This window comes from Patiria miniata, unplaced genomic scaffold, assembly GCF_015706575.1.
Source record: "Patiria miniata isolate m_02_andy unplaced genomic scaffold, ASM1570657v1 HiC_scaffold_3, whole genome shotgun sequence".
In the NCBI taxonomy this organism is placed as follows: Eukaryota; Metazoa; Echinodermata; class Asteroidea; order Valvatida; family Asterinidae; genus Patiria; species Patiria miniata.
Window position 1 is genome coordinate 4707583 of NW_024037069.1, and position 18040 is coordinate 4725622.

Here is an 18040-nt window from a genome sequence, read left to right on the forward strand (position 1 = left end):
GCACATGTACTGGTATATCAGTAATATTGTTTCTAGAAACTGTAAAAGAATTAGTCAAAGATGTCAAAATCATGATTAAAATGCACCTTAATGGGAGTCCTTTAACCCCAACTCCCTAGGCCTTTTTGCTAGGATGTAACCTCAATCCTGCAAAATCCTCCAATTGGCCTCATGGAAAAATAGCACATACACGTACATGTAGCCTCAATCCTAAAAATTCGTCCATTATTTCTTGAATATGGTCTGTGGAGAAGTGACCACTGCCTGAATCCTGCAAAATCCTCCGGCTATGACTGTCAATAGGCTGAGGCAGAGGCAGTGACATCCTGGAGCAGTGCGGAGGATGTCAAGTATAATCAAGGACTAAATTTATGCACGGCTGAGCATTAACAACTCAAGGTCCGGTGGCCCAAGACCTTGACATAGTGGGTCCTCCGAAATCCGCAATGCACTTTTGCCATGTAACCTCAATCCTGTAAATTCCTCCGATTTGCAAAAAGGATTTTGGAGGATTTGGGATGGTTAGGGTTAAGTAACTAGAAAATTCTCAACTCCCCGAAGAGCACGCATGATATCACAATTGGCGTAAAATGTCCTGCTCTGGGACATAAGCATCCCTGAGGAACATACCTGAGAGAAGCGCTGGGTCCCTCTCCACGCTCTTCTTGATAGCGTCCGACTCTCCTGTTAAGGAGCTCTCGTCTACCTTAAGGTCGTTACTTTGAATGATAATACCATCAGCTGGTAAAAGGTCACCTGTAGAGGGCAGCAAACAAAATATGGCCAGTGAGCCGGGCATCTCAAAATTTAGTTGGTTGACTTGAAAATGGTTCTTTTGTAGATTTCACTCAATAAGACACGATTTAACAAAAAAAATCAGTTTGAAATTTTGACTGCAGCATGAATTTATACCAAACGATTTGTGCACGAGTACCCCTTGACTGTGACAGAGAGAGAGAGTTACGCAAACTTTTGACAACCCTTAGCCGATTCGGGCGATTCACAATGCAGTACGCCACCAAGAGTTTGCCACGGAGAGTTCGGTTTTCAAGGTCACAGTCGACAAAACATGGCCCATTTGAACGAGTGTCAGTAGAAAACTTGAGCTAATTTGTTGTAGGTTGGGGCAAAGCGTTCTGCCGCCTTACAAAAAACTCCATATTGATAAAACGAAAACAAAAGGGCAAACAGATACTCGAATCTTACGCTTTCGAACTTTCGGGCTGGAAAAACTAACAATTTCAAATGTCCCGCGCTGCGAATTTGTCGACCATCTTCCACAATGCACTGGGAAAAATTAACTTTCCATGGCAAACTCTTGGTGGCGCACTGCATTGTGAATCGCCCGAATTGCCAATGCAGAGGCGCAACTGTCTGGTGCAAATTCAGATGACAGTTGGTTGTGCACACTAGCGCCAAACGGAGCCCTAGTGGTAACGAAACACTATCTAGTACAGTTATGTCCCAAAAAAGGGTCCGTCTAAATATTTTGACTTTCAAATGAACCACTCAGGTTTGCTGTATGGCAAACTGGTTTCTGGCTTCTGACTAGCGGCCCTTTAACAAAGATATTGACTAATTGGGAACCGCCAACATAGGGCTGGATAGCTCAGTTGGTAGAGCACCGGAACGGTTAATCCGGAGGTCGCAGGTTCAAGTCCCACTCCAGTCAATTTCTTTGTTCAACTTTTCAATAAATATTTTTGAAATAACAACAAAAACACGAAGTAAATTTGGAATTGTTTTAATCGTGCAGATTTTCCTAATCCTTGGCCTCAACCCCTATGAGTGTTACTTAATTTCCCTCACGCATCAATGCACAATGGTCAATTGATCACAACCACATTTTTGGACACCGTGACCAAGTTCCTTGCTTTAATCAATCTCAGTGCTTGGTTGTGTAAGCTGTGTAAAATCGGGCTGCGGTTGGGATTGGAACCATTTACCTGGCTATCAGTCATCATGGCAAGACCTTGATTTTAATAATGCTCAAGGGCAAATGATGAATGATAGCCAGGCAAATGATTCCAATCCTCAACCGAAGTCCTTTTTCACAGCATGAAGTATTTTACACAGCTTACATATTAAACAGAGCACTGAAATTGATTAAGGCAAGGAACTTGGTCACGGTGTCCAAAAATGTGGTTGTGATCAATTGACAATTGTGCAGTGAGGCTGAGGGAAATTACATGAAACTCATAGGGGTTTAGGCCAAGGGATTAAGAGTATCTGCACAATTGAAAAAAATCCACATTTACTTCCTGCTTTTGTTGCTATTTCAAAAGTATTTAGACGAACACTTTTTTTGTGACATACTGTATATTATACAACACCTGAATAAATCCCCGTCATCTGATTGGTGGATCGTTGATCACATGTCATTGAATTATTGGTACCAATGCACGGCGTGCGCGTGGCGCGTAGCACACAGTGCAATGGAAGTACTATTGCACTGTGATTAGAGGTACCATTGCACTGTCACTGCACATGTTGCCGATGGTGGCGCTGTGGTGTTTAAATTGGCAATAATAGTTCTTAACTTATTGAACTGTTTGAGTTCTAAACTTATGGAAAAGTTTTAAATTGCGAAAAATTGAATATGATAACTCTGAACTCGTCAAACTTGTAAACAATTTTTAACTTGAACAAATTGGCTATTAAAAGTCAACCAATCAGATGACGAGGATTTATTCAGGTGTTATATAAAACAAACAATGAATGTTTCACGTTCGTGCAATAGAAAGAATAATTTCATTCGGTGACAGGTGGAATGGAACATTCCATCTGTCACCTCATGAAATTATTCGTACCATTGCACTCACAAACATTCATTATTTGTATACTAGTCCACAGACCCCATCAGGGGAAAATGCAATATTAAACAGGCAATAACTTTCAGGTTTACCTCGAGGTTTTACGAGGTTTCACAGGGTTTTGCGAGGTACCTGGTACCTCAGGGTAAAACCTCAAGTTAGCCCTTCTTTAATTTTGCATTCTTCCCTGATAAATAATTGCCCTTTCGAACAGTAAAAATAACAAAAAAGTGGATTAATTTATGCAATTTTTTTGGTTTTAATTTCTCTTTATCATTACTACCACCCTCGCAAAAATGTACATTTAAGGCCCCCCAAAAAAGTCTCCGGTTTCTGGTATGGAGCTTGCCCAAAAAGTGGTGCGGCTACGCGACTTTTTTTTTTTTAACCTGATTTTTTTGCTTCAAATGTCGGCTGATGACTGCAAATGGTGCCCGACTAAACTTAGTGCAAATATATAAGAATCCAGAGAGGCCACATAAAGCTTATTCTCGATCATAACCCCCTCTAAAAACACGTTAAAATTGTGCAGCAGCAGGATTCCAGTCAAACCAGTGAGTCTGGCGATTTTAAGACATCATCTTTCATTGAAAAAAAACACTTTTTCATTTTGCCGACGCGCATGGCTACGGCGACGCGCGCGCATACCAGAAACCGGAGACTTTCTTTTTTTGGCCTAAGTACTCATTGGGATGTTCACGTACCGTATCTAATCATGCAAATATCTCCCACAACTATTTCTGTAACTTTAACTAAGATGGGGTCGCCGGCTCGTATGACGGTGATCTTGTGCTCCGACTCAATCTTGTTCTGCAGACCCCGGAACTGCCGCTCTTTGGACCAATCGTTGAAGGCCGTCACCAGGATGACCACTAAGACGGCAATCAGGATGGCCACGCCCTCAATCCACTGGGCGTCGGTTTCGCCTGGGTCGTGGCTGGCCGCTGCAGCGTGGGGAAGAAAAAACATGTATTCTGTTTAGTTTTTGCCTTAATTCTCTCTGGTAGTGGTGTAGTGAATCAAAAGGCTTTTCCATGAGTGTACAAAGTTGTGCACAAAGCCTGAATTTGCATTTAGTTCCCCTCATACAACAAAAAAAACATGCTAACATGTATAAAGAGCATTTCACACACGGTCCCAATGCTCTCTAAAAGAGTCTTTATTACCCCTGCTCATTGGGCCAACGAAACATTCCAACAATCTCAGCTCCATGGGAAGTACACAGCTCGGTGCTGCCAGTTCGGCGCAAAGCAGCTAGAATCAACCATAATTATACCTCTCTGCCCTCACAGGTACCCATTTACTCCTGGGTGGAGAGAAGCAATAGTGACAAAGTGCCTTGCCTAAGGGCACACGCACCATAACCCCAGGCTGGAATCAAACCCACAGCCTGCAGAATTACCCGCAGGCCAAGAACTCAATGCTCCAGCTACCACGAGGCCACCTCACTCTAAATACAAGTCATTGTCCCTCGCAAGTGCGGTAAGCCGCCGAGATGGTAGAGGGCACTATCATTAAGATCATTCAAATCTAGTCATGGAAACCTTACCACTAGGACCAAAGAATTCCGGGCCCACCAAATGCACATACATTCAGTCTAGTGCGCACATGGGAGGCATGCTTTGCAATTTCGTGGGTCCCAGTGCCAAAGTTCCCAAGACTATAATTGATTCATCCACAGCTCTTGATCCATCGTGTTGATAGTGCCCTCTTCCAATCTAAAGTCTTGACCGCGCTTGTCAGGAACCAAGCTTGCAAGAAGGGTGAAGGGTGCAAAAGTCTTGTACTGAGACTGGAAGAAGAGACGATAGGAGACAGATGATAGGCATAAACCCTGACCCTCCTCAAAGTCCTCTGGGCGGTTTTGGATGATTTTGGAGGATTGAAGATGAACGCAACATACAATTTTGGATGATTTGTGAAGGATTGAGGGCACATGGACATTCAGTATCGGTTGATTTTGGAGGATTGAGGCTGAACGGTGTTTGAAGAAGAGGAGGATTTTTGGAGGATTCGGGCTGAATGCTTTTTGAGAGGCAGGGTTGGAGGATTTTGAAGGATTGAGGCAGTGGGAATCCTTCATATAGAAACCAGGAATGATATTCCAGCAGAAAAATCTAGGTTTATGTTTGGTAGGGCTGCCATTTTCTGACAGCAGCTACGGCTAAGCTGAAAATATAACCTGAGAAAGTAAAGTATTTGGTACGAAAAAAATCTGTTGGGAACCAGCTAGAAACAATATCAATCACTTGCCACTTAGGACGGTACCCTGCTTTAGTTTTTGTCTTGTCAGTTAATGCGCTTACAATAATAGCTCTAAAAGAATTAATCCCCAGGTGGTATCAAATGTCGCTGTAATGGCTTGAAAGCACTTTGATGCAACATTGAAGATTATAAATCAATATGAATGAAAACTGCACATGAAATAAAATCTGCCTGTTTTTTAATTTTTTTTTTAATTTATATTTTTTTGTTGGTGCATCCGAGCATCCAAATGCAGGAGAAATGGTTGACGAGATGACCAAAGAAAAAAAAAAGGGCCTACAAGTTTCCAGTCTACTGCCAGAAAACGGTTGCATGATCATGCCGTGGTTAATGCTGATAGATGACAGCAGACCAATTGGGGTGACAGTGACGGATGGCACTATGCCCGGGTACACAAGACGAAAAGACGCAGGGTACGAGCAATTGTCTGGGACAAGGGCTGGGCATGAGTGGCTAAGGAATCAAAGTCAGGAAGTGAGGTTGCTCACAAAGATGCGGATCGAGAGTGGAAAGCACAATGTCTGGAGGGGGAGGGGGATCGGAGCAGGAGGGGATGGAGAATAGGTTGGAGGATGGGGAAAAGGGATGTTGGAGGATAGGGGTGAGGGACAGGGGTGGGGGACAGAGGTGAGGGACAGAGGTGAGGGACAGGGGTGAGCGACAGGGGTGAGGGACAGGGGTGAGGGACAGGAGTGAGGGGCAGGGGTGAGGGACAGGGGTGAAGGGCAGGGGTGAGGGACAGGGGTGAGTGAGGGGCAGGGGTGAGGGACAGGGGCAGGGGTGAGGGACAGGGGTGAGGGACAAGTGTGGGGGACAAGGGTGGGGGGGGGAAGTGGTGGGCGATGGGTGGAGGAGACCAGCGAGGGATTAGATGCATGTACATGTGTGGGGATGCGGACCAGGGGAACAGGGATAGAGAAGGGGGGGGGGGGGTATGGATGATGGGAACAGACAGTGAACGTTCAGTGTGTGGCCAGATTTCATTTGAGGACACCATGAAGAGCTTAGGGTTGTAATGAGAGTTGAAGTGCCTTTTAAGCTGATTGCTAAAAGCACTGTACCTAAAACCCAACGGACTGTTGACGTTTTGGAAAAGAACGATCATCAATCTTGTTCAACTTACAGGTAAGAGCAAATAAGGTCAGTTGGTAATACTGGCATTGAACACGTCTATGAGTCACAATGGCACAGTTGGGTCGGTTATCCAACAGAATAGGCACTTGCAGTATGTACATGTAGCTGAAGCACACTTTCTTTGACTTCTCAAATAAACCACTGGGGAAATGTCTACCAATTACTTCATGTGGCTTGAATGATTGAAAATTCACTGGAGCAGAATTTGAACTAGTGCTTCAACCGGGGATTTGGATTTTGTTCCCCTTAACCCTAACTCCTTAGCATGATTTACTAGAAACCATACCCGTCCTGGCTAATTCCAACACCATATGGGAAACTGCACACACATATTTCTGACTTTGATTCTGGCGGTGTGCTAACCCTATGTAAAAGACTGTCAGTTTACGGGGCACTGTACCCATCCTGACTGATTCCAACAAAACATGCCGTTGGGGTTTAATGGGTTGAGTTCTGTTAGGGTTAATGCAGCTGTTCCTGATCCCTTGCACACAGGGTCAAGGTGCCTCTGTGGTAGAATGGTAGAGGGTGATATCAACAAGATGAATCAAATCCAGTTTGGGAATTTGGGCACTCAGACCTGAAAAATTTCAGATGTACATACATGTTGGAGGTATCCCCCATTTACCAAGACGCACTTCTTGGATTCTTGCTGGCCCATTACTGAAATCCTGCCCTCGGCAATCAATACAACTGCTTTAATATTCTTTGCTGCTTTAATATTCTTTGCTGCTTCTTTGCTGCCCTGCTACAATGTTCACTCCCTGACAGAACACAGGTTCACCTTATACGCGTACATTTTTTGTAGATAAGGAACGTTGAAGGGCCCACGGATGTAACATAATTTTTTAATCTAATCCTTGAAGACGCACCTTTGTCTCCCATTCTCATTTTGCCATTTTTGTTTTTTTGCGCTAATGAACATTTCCATATTCATGAGCAAATGTGTGATGTCATTTTAGGCAGAAACCTCTGTGTTACAGCTACATGTACATGCATGTCAGCACCAAAAGTTGCCAGAATTTTGGATATTTTGGCGTAAATTATCCGTTTTGGGTAATGGTTTGTTGTTTCAATACATGACAATAAGTCAATGAGCAAGCTTTTCTCACAAAGTATTTTAATGAGCACGTTTTCGGGTTCACCAGTTGAACAGCTGTAAAACTCGAGTGCATGTGTGTTCCCAACATGACATCACAGCAAGAGCTCCCCCAGTTGTCAGGAAAAGCTTGGAACATTTTTTTTTACGTTTAAAGAAGTGCACTTAAAAAAAAAGGAACAACCAAAATGGAATGTCAAATAGTTTTCATACATTTAAGAGGAGCAGGAAGTTGAACAAATATACACCAAAGTAAAATCCCCATCATGATCCCTTTAACCCTAACCCTTAGGCCCTTTCTTGCTAGGAACCATCCTCATTCCTCCAAAATCCTCCAAAATATTGCGCGTAAGTTCAAATGAAGGATACCCACTGCCTAAAACCTTCAAAATCCTCAAACAGCCCTGCCTCTCAAAATACATTCAGCCTCAATCCTTTAAAATCCGCCTCTTCTTCAAACACCATTCAGCCTCAATCCTCCAAAATCAACCGATACTGTATGTCGACGTGCCCTCAATCCTCAATCCTACAAAATTGTATGTTGCATTCAGCCTCAATCCTCCAAAATCCTCCAAAACCGCCCGGAGGACTTTGGAAGATTGAGGAAGGTTATGATGCAGTGACTTACACTCTTGCGCCGGTAAGAAGGAAAGCCCTAAGGAGATGAAAGCAGCTATGATGAGCATGATGAGGGTGGCGTCTTGGACCGCCTCCCACATCAGGCGTAGGAACGACTTGGGCGGCTTGGGAGGGATTTCATTCCTGCCGTATTTCTGTTCCCGCCGCTGCAGGTCGGCCGTCATGCCATGGGTGCCGCTGATACCTGCACAGGGGATAAAAATATACAAGGGTTAAGGGAATATACATCTTTTGCTTTTGCTGTAATTTTCAGAAATGGATGGAATTGGGGGGTTGGAAATATATAGTAAATATAGTTACACTGACTTTTTTGAGGTTTTGGGTTCGAAAATGCTATAAAAACCAAGAAAAACAATCATTTTCCTGTAGTCTGGTTCCCTGACTCCATATAAGAAGAAACAGAGCAGTTTACATACATTGGGGAATTGTAAGGTCAGGGAACCAGTTTAGCTGGCTTGTACCCGTTTCATAGGTGTGTAATCGATTGCAAACAAGTGCGATGGTCAATTGGGGCCAGTATTTGAAAAAAAGCCAGTTTTTTCCAACGCTGGTCGGCCGACCAGCGTTGGAAATTGATACAAAAATACCACTTTTCTTGAAAATGACAGTATACCTGGTGCCATGATTTTACAGGATGCTATACACTGTCATTCACTAACAGTCCAGCAAGGTATTTCAAAATGATTTGGTAGTTTTATTTTTTGATGTTTGCAAATGTTGTATTTTCCCTTTAAACGGTATCATGGTACTAGGTGTCAAAAAAAAAACATGTCCTACTTTTGATCCTAATTGTTTACCAATGGAATCAAACCAAAATTTCAGATCATGTAAACAAGGCATGACAAATTTTAGGGAGTGAGTTTCATCAGCTCCGCACCCCCTGGATCCACCACTTGTCCAGCACATCGCTGGCTCAAGTGTTGTGCAAACCCGACCCGAAACCAAAACCCACCCAACCCGAAACCAAAACCGACCCAACCCGAAAGTGACTTCGGGTCGGGTCGGGTCAGTCTGTCCATCAATTCAGTCGGATCGGGTCCGTTTCGGTTTTGCGATTGCGAAGAAGAGAAACAGTTTGGAAATTCACACAGGTGCAATATTTATTAATAATCACCGTGCCCGGTATGACCAAATGTGGTTTGCGGTCTATCACGCACGGTCTTCAACATGTACGTGTAGACCCACCAGTCGGTCACGTTGTGAGTATACCGTACTGCATGATTCAGTTACTGAGAGATGATGATTTTCACGTGACGCGGGTAAGTTCAGGCGCAAAAAGCGGACACAGTTGCTCATTACCCAGATATTCATGTTTTTTTTCGGGTCGGTTCGGTTTTGGGTCAGTTCTTGTCGGTTTTCCTGAATTTTTGTTGGGTCAGGTTGGGTCGGTTTTAGGGAGTTCAGATCGGTTTTGGTTCGGATTCGGTTTTAATCTATTCTGATTCGGGTCGGTTTGGCCTGGTCAACCCAATCCAACGAACAACAGTTCAGATCGGTTTCGGTTCGGTTTGAATCTATTCTGATTCGGGTCGGTGCGGCCTAGCTGGTCAACCCCATCCGATGCACAACACGAACTCGCACACTATCACCACTCACCGTGCGTCGGCGACGTTCGTAGCTTCTGACACAAGCCTATGACATCTGTGTACTTGGTCTTGATATGGTTGGCCAGGTCCTGTTTGCGGAGTTCCATCAGCTGCCGCAGCTCCTCCACGGGAATGGTGAGCGCCAGACCGTCATCTGACTCGTCTGTCATATTGCTATACATTGCCTGCACGGGAAAAAAACAAGAGAAACAAAGAATATAACAATCCTGTTTTAAATTACTCGGTAACTCTTGTGATGGAACTCTCCCGATTTCTGCAAAAATCAGCTGCAGTGCAGTAAACTGATGGCACATGTCTTTGTAGTACGGTACATGATAATGTTCACCTACATACATGTACATGTAATAACCACGGAGCTACATGTACATGTATACATGTACATGTACATGTACCGTATGTACATGTATGCACGTACATGTATGACAGTTAGACACACTAAACATGCTAAATACAAAATCACATGTACATGTACATGTATGTAGTACATGTACATGTATATATACATGTACATGTTAATCTATGTACAGTACTGTACCAACCACTTCCAGAGAACAGAACTCGTATGAAGAACTGCATCATAATGTACATATGTATGTACATGTACATGAATACATTGAGGGAAAAAAACACTTACCTTACTTTGTATCGTCACACGTCAGTAACAATAGTCACTAAAGCAAAGTACATTGTACACAATGACTTAGGCCCACATCCAAAAAATGTCAAATGTCAAGTGTTTCCGCAAAACAACTTTCAGGAGTTTTGTACAAGTGCACGTTTTACATGAACCGGTACATGTACCTGGTACGCATTCATATAGAAAAGCTTTACACAATACAGTGCATGACTGTAGTTCGATGTGCTATACATGTACATGTATACTGTAGAAACTCTATTCTAAGGCAAGTCCTGGCATGACCAATCCTTTACTCAATGCACGGGGTAGAAACAAAGACTTGCTAGGAACGACATCAACACCCGTTACTTAAAACATGCAATGCCACAGTGCATGTTTAGATTCATATACATGTACACATGTGTACACAACATGTACATTTATGTAAAAAAAAACAAACAAAAACTTCAAGTTGCGCAGTAAATTCAAGTCACTCCCTGTGGATGTGTTTGTTTGAATTTCAAATTATAATTTGTGGCATTTTAAAAACCAATTACAAAATTCTGTAAGCATTTTATGAAAATTAAATGAAAATCAAGTACAGTACAACATCAAAGAAATATCACAGACAACTCGTAACTCTATAGATAAGAGACTCGGGACAAAGCCTTGTAAGCAACATAATGATGTAGCTCATACCAGTACTTAACGTATTGTACAAAATGTAGCTTGTCACTTTCTAACACCTCAGGAAGCTAACATCCACTATCATAATGATATCTGTATGTCCATACACATGTCATCTTTACAAAGATTACACGTTGTACATGTACAGTGTATGTACATTAACATGCACGTCGGCCTACATGTACTGCCAGTACACATTTTTACACACTCTATGTGTACATGTACAGTACCTATACACTTTAGCAAATTCTGACATTTATTCATGATCCCACTTATTTTTTGAGAGATGAATTAAACTCTTTATTGATGACTCACACGGCCTTAATATACTAGTGGGTTAAGATTAAAGGAGAACGGAAGAAAAAAAAACACCAACAACAGAAGGAAACATGTTGACAGATGTAAAATGCACTTGGGAGGAGCTTATAAGACTGATGTGAATGCAGCCCCAGTAAATTGAGACAAATGAATACGAATTGACACACTCCCAGTGACCTGGATACAAATCCAGGTAAGTGTTTTTTTCCCCCCAATTTGCATTTGTTCAGGTATAAAACTGTATCATCACCTCGTAATTTGTGCGATTACTAACAAGACTAGGCAAGCCTTGTAAAGGCTGGTTTGTACTCGGCGCGAAAGCGAACGCGAACACGAAATTGTGATGTCACGTATCAAGTCTATGCTAGCTGCAAATTCGTAATTGTCTAACACATGACATTTCAACTCCGGTGATTTTCGCAGCGAATGTTTTGTGAATTCAACTTCGATTCACATTCTCATTCACATGAAGTACCCGGTATGTACCAGTCTTTAATTAAGACTGTCGCAGAGTGCAAAATTTTATCCGATACCTATACGACAGCACTGCCCAGCTCACATGTGACACTGACAATCAGTCTGAGCACGGTCATGGCTATGATGTGGCCTGGGCCCAATTTCATAGAGCTGCTTAAAGGGAATATACATCATTTGCTTTTGCTGTAATTTTCAGAAATGGATGGAATTGGGGGGTTAGAAATATATAGCAAATATAGTTACACTGACTTTTTGGAGGTTTTGGGTTCGAAAATGCTATAAAAACCAAGAAAAACGATCATTTTCCTGTAGTCTGGTTCCCTGACTCTATATAAGAAGAAACAGAGCAGTTTACATACAGTGGGGAATTGTAAGGTCGGGGAACCAGTCTAGCTGGCTCGTACCCGTTCATAGGTTTGTAATCGATTGCAAACAAGTGCAATGGTCAATTGGGTCCAGTATTTGAAAAAAAAGCCAGTTGTTTCCAACGCTGATCGGCCGATCAGCGTTGGAAATTGATACAAAAATACCACTTTTCTTGAAAATGACAGTATACCAGGTGCCATAATTTTACAGGATGCTTTAGACTGTCATTTACCAACATCCTATTAAGGTATTTCGCAAAAACTTGGTACTTTTATTTTTCGATGTTTGCAAATGTTGTATATTCCCTTTAAGCAGCAAATTTGCTTAAGCACGGAAAAACATTGCTTAGTAAAGTTAGGTTACCGGCCAAAACTCCATGTGATGTACGTACATTGCTTGTGACTGGTATTTAGCTGTTGTTTACTTAGCACAACAATCGCATGGAGTTTTGGCCGGTAACCTGATTTTATTAAGCAAGACGTTTTTGTGCTTAAGCAAATTTTGTGCTAAAGCAGCTCTATGAAATTGGCCCCAGGAGAGCAAATGTGCACACGCATCAATTATAAATTATTCCCTTGCGGTGCAGAGTATGCATGCAAGTGTTGCTAATTGAAAAATGCCGGTACATGTCATGTACATTGTAAATGTTCATCTAAACCACAGGTACAATTCTTAATGTACCGGTACTGTAGCATCTGTGTATGAGACAAACCGAGGAAGAATCAAGATAACCATTTAGCACAAGGGCAGAAAACATGGCAGCAATATGCCATGGAACACGTGTACTACTTCAATATTGTGCTTCCTGAAGCTAAAACGAATAAGGGGGGGGGGGGGGGCCTCCAGAGATTCTAACTATCAAATTACCAGAAACACTTGGCAACAAAATCACAAAAATTTAATAGTCCAAATTTCTGGTCAAAGCCATATAGCTTTAAATGTCACATCACAAATCCTTGACAAAACAAATTGGCCTGAAAGGGTATTACTGAAATTCGGAATTTTATGACAACTTCCAAGAAACACATCAATAGTTCTCAAAAATGACTTACCGGTACTAGACATGTGCACCAGCTTCACAAATTACATATCAGCTGACAGAAACGGAACGCCATGATAAATTACTGATACATCGTGGTTACTTGTTCGTGTAAATATGCACATGCATTATCGTTGTGTCGACCGTTACAGCTGTGCTGTATCTCCTTATCGCATCTCCATGTCTATGCTGACACCTACTTGTGTATTTTGATGACAGCCCACACATTGCATCGGGCCAAAATATTTAGTGCTGTTTCTCACCACTGTACTGGGCCCAATTTCATAGCACTGCTTAACAGTAAGCAGAAAAGTTGTGCTTACTATAGCAGAAAATCATGCTACTGCTTAAGCACTATTTCATGCCGTGAACGTGCTAACGGTTGCGCGCGCATGGAGATTCTATTGTTACGTCACTGATTTAAGCAAAGTTTTCTTCTGGGGTTAAGCGTGGTTTTGCTGTGTATACTGCTTAACAGTCCCTATGAAATAGATGGAGGCTCGATAAGCACAAAGTCGGCTGTTAAGCAGCGCTATGAAATTGGGCCCAGATTTTATCCATTGACTTATTTTAGGAATCTGTTGTCAAATTTGATTAGCAGTTTGGCCACTTTGACTTATTTGGTGAATCAATCAGAAATTAAGTTCTGCTTTTCCCCACTTCTGTTGTCTTATAGAACAACTTTCAAGAGACAATACAAGATGCACAAAATTAATTAGTATTTGTAGCCGAATCTGAGGTAGCAGCACTCATTTTCAAAAATGACCATGTCATCATACACGTGTACATGTAGGCATGGGCGGGATTATGTGTACCCACATCATCCGATGAAAACATCTTTTTTATTTGCAGACCAGTTTTCATCGGTGACTATATGTGATGTTATACAACACCTGAATAAATCCCCGTCATCTGATTGGTGGATCGTTGATCACATGTCATTGAATTATTCGTACCAACGCATGGCGCGCGCGTGGCGCGCAGCGCACAGTGAAATGGAAGTACATGTACTATTGCACTGTGATTAGAAGTATCATTGCACTGTCACTGCACATGTTGCCGAAGGTGGTGCTGTGGTGTTTAAATTGGCAATAAAAGTTCTGAACTTATTGAACTGTTTTAGTTCTAAACTTATGGAAAAGTTTCAAATTGAGATAAATTGAATATGATAGTTCTCAACCTGTTGAACAGTTTGCATAAATTAAATATGATAACTCTGAACTTGTCAAACTTGTCAACAATTTTAACTTGAATAAATTGGCTATTAAAAGTCATCCAATCAGATGACGAGGATTTATTCAGTTGTTATATAAAACAAATAATGAATGTTTCACGTTCGTGCAATAGAAAGAATAATTTCATTCGGTGACAGATGAAATGTTCCATTCCACTCGGCTTCGCCTTGTGGAATGGAACATTTCATCTGCCACCTCATGAAATTATTCTTACCATTGCACTCACAAACATTCATTATTTGTATAATACCGTTCAGCAATCCAGACTCAAGAACCATTGAGTTTCAAGAACATACAATGTACATGTGCGTGGGAGGTCTGGGAGCTAGACAGGCCAATGTAACAAAAATGATGTCGGCTCCAACCTATTGTCAGATTATATATTTTGTTCCATTGATATATTTACAGCCTTTTCTGGGACCATTGTACAGTATTGTTTACATGTATCTTTTCCTTGAAATGAAAAATGTGAATTTCTGACTGGTTTTGATTATTTGGCTAAAAGGTATTTGTAAAAAAAAAAAAGTCTGCGCCCACCTGTTGTCGGGAAAATGTTTTGTTCCATGGATGTGTTTACATGTACAACCATTTCTAAGACCGTTGTACAGTATTCAGTTGATCTTTTCCTTAAAATGAAAATAGTGAATGTTTATACTAATGTTTTGACTTTTTGACCGAAAGGTAAATTTATGAATGGAAATACATTTGTAAATATGAAACAAGTATGTACGTTTAAAACCAGCTAAGGTGCTGGAGGGGGATACACCATCAGCTTGGGCCATTATCCGTGTCCAGGCCACTAGCCAGTTTTAAAAGTACTTGTTACTTAAAGCAAAACAAAAAAGGAAAAACAAAGATACGAGAAAAGACAGACCAAGTTTGCTATGAGTTATTGGCTGGGCTCGCTTGCTAAGGCCAAATAAAAGAATAGTTCTGCTTCCGGTTACCCGACCGACCCTATTTTTAGGCTGCGACCCTAAACATTTTATCGGCAATTCAAAAAAAAAAAAAAAAAAAAAAAAAAATTGAATAAATAAAAATAAAATCTGTCTTTTCTGTCGTTACAAAATACCTTTCAACAACCCTTTTGCATCCAAAAATGTTTGTATTTATTTGTTTTCTTACTTACATTCGCTTTTTTTCAAAAGAAACCTCCGTTATTACAAATTCGCTTCGCGATATAACTACTTCGCAATTCGATGTCACGCACGGTGACTATGATCACGTGGCGACGACTGGTTCCCGCCGCGCCTCGCAGGGGCCAATTTAGAAGACATAATGAAAATGCGGTAACCAGTCCATAGCTAGCTATGCGACCGATAGCGCGCTATCAGTACAGTGCAGGCCACTGTCAACTTGTCGGATTTCGACATCGTAAAAATGCCAACAAAACACCGATGGAGAAAGAGCATATTTTTTTCAAGTTAATTTACAGAATTGATCTAGCTTGTCTGTGTATGTATTTTCTGTGTTCAAGAGTTCATTTTGAGATCGCACTACTCGTATTTGGAGTGATACATGCCGCGTGTTTCCCGAAATTGTTGACCGTAAAAATAGGTCTGTCGGCCCATGGTGGGCCGCTCGCCACACACGCACGCATCACACACCTCGGAGTTTTGGCCAGCTCCCCGCGTCTTGACTAGCGTTGTGCATATGGTGCGAACGGCCTGAATTTTCCATTATTTTTTGAAATTATCGAACGTAAATATATTGACAATAATTAAAGGTACATGTAGGTTTTACTCACTTTTTGTTGCCATTTCGTGTATAGCTTTCGTAGTGCAATAGAAATAGTTCAGACTAAAACTTCACTTATAATTGAATACCCCATTCAATCTGCATAAAAAAAAATGGCAAAAAAAAAAACATTCCGACCGACCGACCCTATTTTTGAAAGGCATGTAATCGGAAGCAGAACTATTTTTTTTTTTGGCCTAACCAACCATCACCCTTCAGATTTTCTTTTTTTTTGTTCTCTCTAAATTTCTTTCTCTCTTTCTCTCTCTTTCCAGCGGTGATGGGTATTGATCCTGGGCAAAATTAGTGATGCGCAGTTTTAAAGCCAGATCAATATAAGCCTACAATCTGGGGATAAGCAGCAGCATTTGGCTGTTGCATTAGCTACATGTACAAGTACCGGTACTGTGCATGAAGTAATACTGAAGATACAGGTTTGGAGAATTGTTCTCACGATTGAAGCAATACATGTAAACTGCATGACGAACAACAACCACAGGAAGGTCTTTGTCTCAGTTCATTTAAAAAGCTTGTGACTTAATTGACTTGGGGACTGAATGATGCGTGTATGGACTTGCTGGGATGACGGATTTTGACACTGTTGAGAAACAAGGTTTTCTTTGATGCAGGCCAACACTAACTGCGCGCATGATGATGACTGCCCCATCTTCTAGGCGTGTTTCTCTTTAGCCGGCATTCACGGCATGCCAATGGGCATCATGGGTGGAATCCATCTTTGAGCAGGCGCGACATCTCCCGTCAGGTCCTGGGGGCAATTTCGCGAAGCCAGTTTGCTTAGCAAAAGCAGGTTACCAACTATAATGCTATACGCTCTGTCTATTACCTGTGACTGGTTCCCTGTTAAATGCTTCTAAACTTAGCATTATGTTCTGCTTTTAGCAAGCTCCGTGAAATTGGAACCATGTTCCAGCATCAGCAAGGTCCGTCCAACTGTGTACTGCTAATTCTCAGAAAATGTCAAGCAGTATAGTTGGTTGTGTGATGCTTGGGCGCCAATTTTGTGGCATTTGAGACCTTGGCAAAACAGTGTCGTTGATGTTTAACAGATGCGTGCCTTCCAACACCAGGACAAAAAAATGCAGTCAACATTAGGCCAAAAAAAAAAAGTCTCCGGTTTCTGGTATGCGCGTGCGTCGCCGTAGCCATGCGCGTCGGCAAAATGAAATTTTTTTTTTTCAATAAAAGATGATGTCTCAAAACCGCCAAACTCACTGGTTTGACTGGAATTCTGCTGCTGCACAATTTTAACGTGTTTTTAGATGGGGTTATGATCGAGAATAAGCTTTGTGGCCTCTCTGGACTCCCATATATTTGCACTAAGTTTAGTCGGGCACCATTTGCAGTCATCAGCCGACATTTGAAGCCCCCCCCCCAAAAAAAAAGCCGCGTCGCCGCACCACTTTTGGGGCAAACTCCATACCAGAAACCGGAGACTTTATCATGCATATCAACATTTTCAAAACAGAAATGCACAGAACTACCCGTATCGCAATTTACCGGGCAATAATTCTCAAACTTGTCGTGCTGCGGTGGAAATTGACTCCATATTGTAGGTTGTGAACTTTTGAGGGTTTTAATTAATGCCCGTTTTGAATCCTGTTTGTGGTATTCAAGACCAAATGAAGACCTTTGCAAAACATGGCTGTCGATATGGAACAGACGTGGTGATCCACGGATCGTGTGTCGCCTTTTTTTTTTAACAGTCGATCCCTCGATCCCCATGTTTTGTGTTCTTACTCTTGCAGAAAATGACCTCAATTGACCCCTGGATGACCTTTGACCTCCAATTTCTGAAGATTTGTCATGAACCCCACCCAAGGTTACATGAACATTTATGAAATTCTATATACACAGACACATTTGAAACATATTTGAACAATGACCTCTAATGACCCCTACATGACCTTTGACCTCCATAATCCAATGAAGAACTGCGTCTTCCCACTCAAGGGTCATGCATCCAAGTTTCATCAAAATCCGTGACAGC

At 41.8% G+C, this 18040-nt stretch overlaps 1 protein-coding gene and 1 non-coding gene across 3 annotated transcripts in view; one reads left to right on the forward strand and one right to left on the reverse strand.

Moving 5' to 3' along the window:
- LOC119738194 (plasma membrane calcium-transporting ATPase 2-like) overlaps positions 1-9722 on the reverse strand; it is a 45400-nt gene extending 35678 nt beyond the window's left edge. For both annotated transcript variants that reach the window (XM_038212949.1, XM_038212951.1), the window contains exons 1-4: positions 9547-9722; positions 7940-8134; positions 3518-3757; positions 631-756 (exon numbers count right to left, since the gene is read on the reverse strand). In XM_038212949.1, coding sequence (XP_038068877.1) covers positions 631-756; positions 3518-3757; positions 7940-8134; positions 9547-9718 — 733 coding nt within the window. In that variant the 5' untranslated portion in view covers positions 9719-9722. The remainder of the gene's footprint in view (positions 1-630; positions 757-3517; positions 3758-7939; positions 8135-9546) is intronic.
- On the forward strand, positions 1599-1672 carry Trnan-guu. Its single transcript has one exon. It is a non-coding gene; the product is annotated as a tRNA-Asn (tRNA).
- Positions 9723-18040: the final 8318 nt, after the last annotated feature.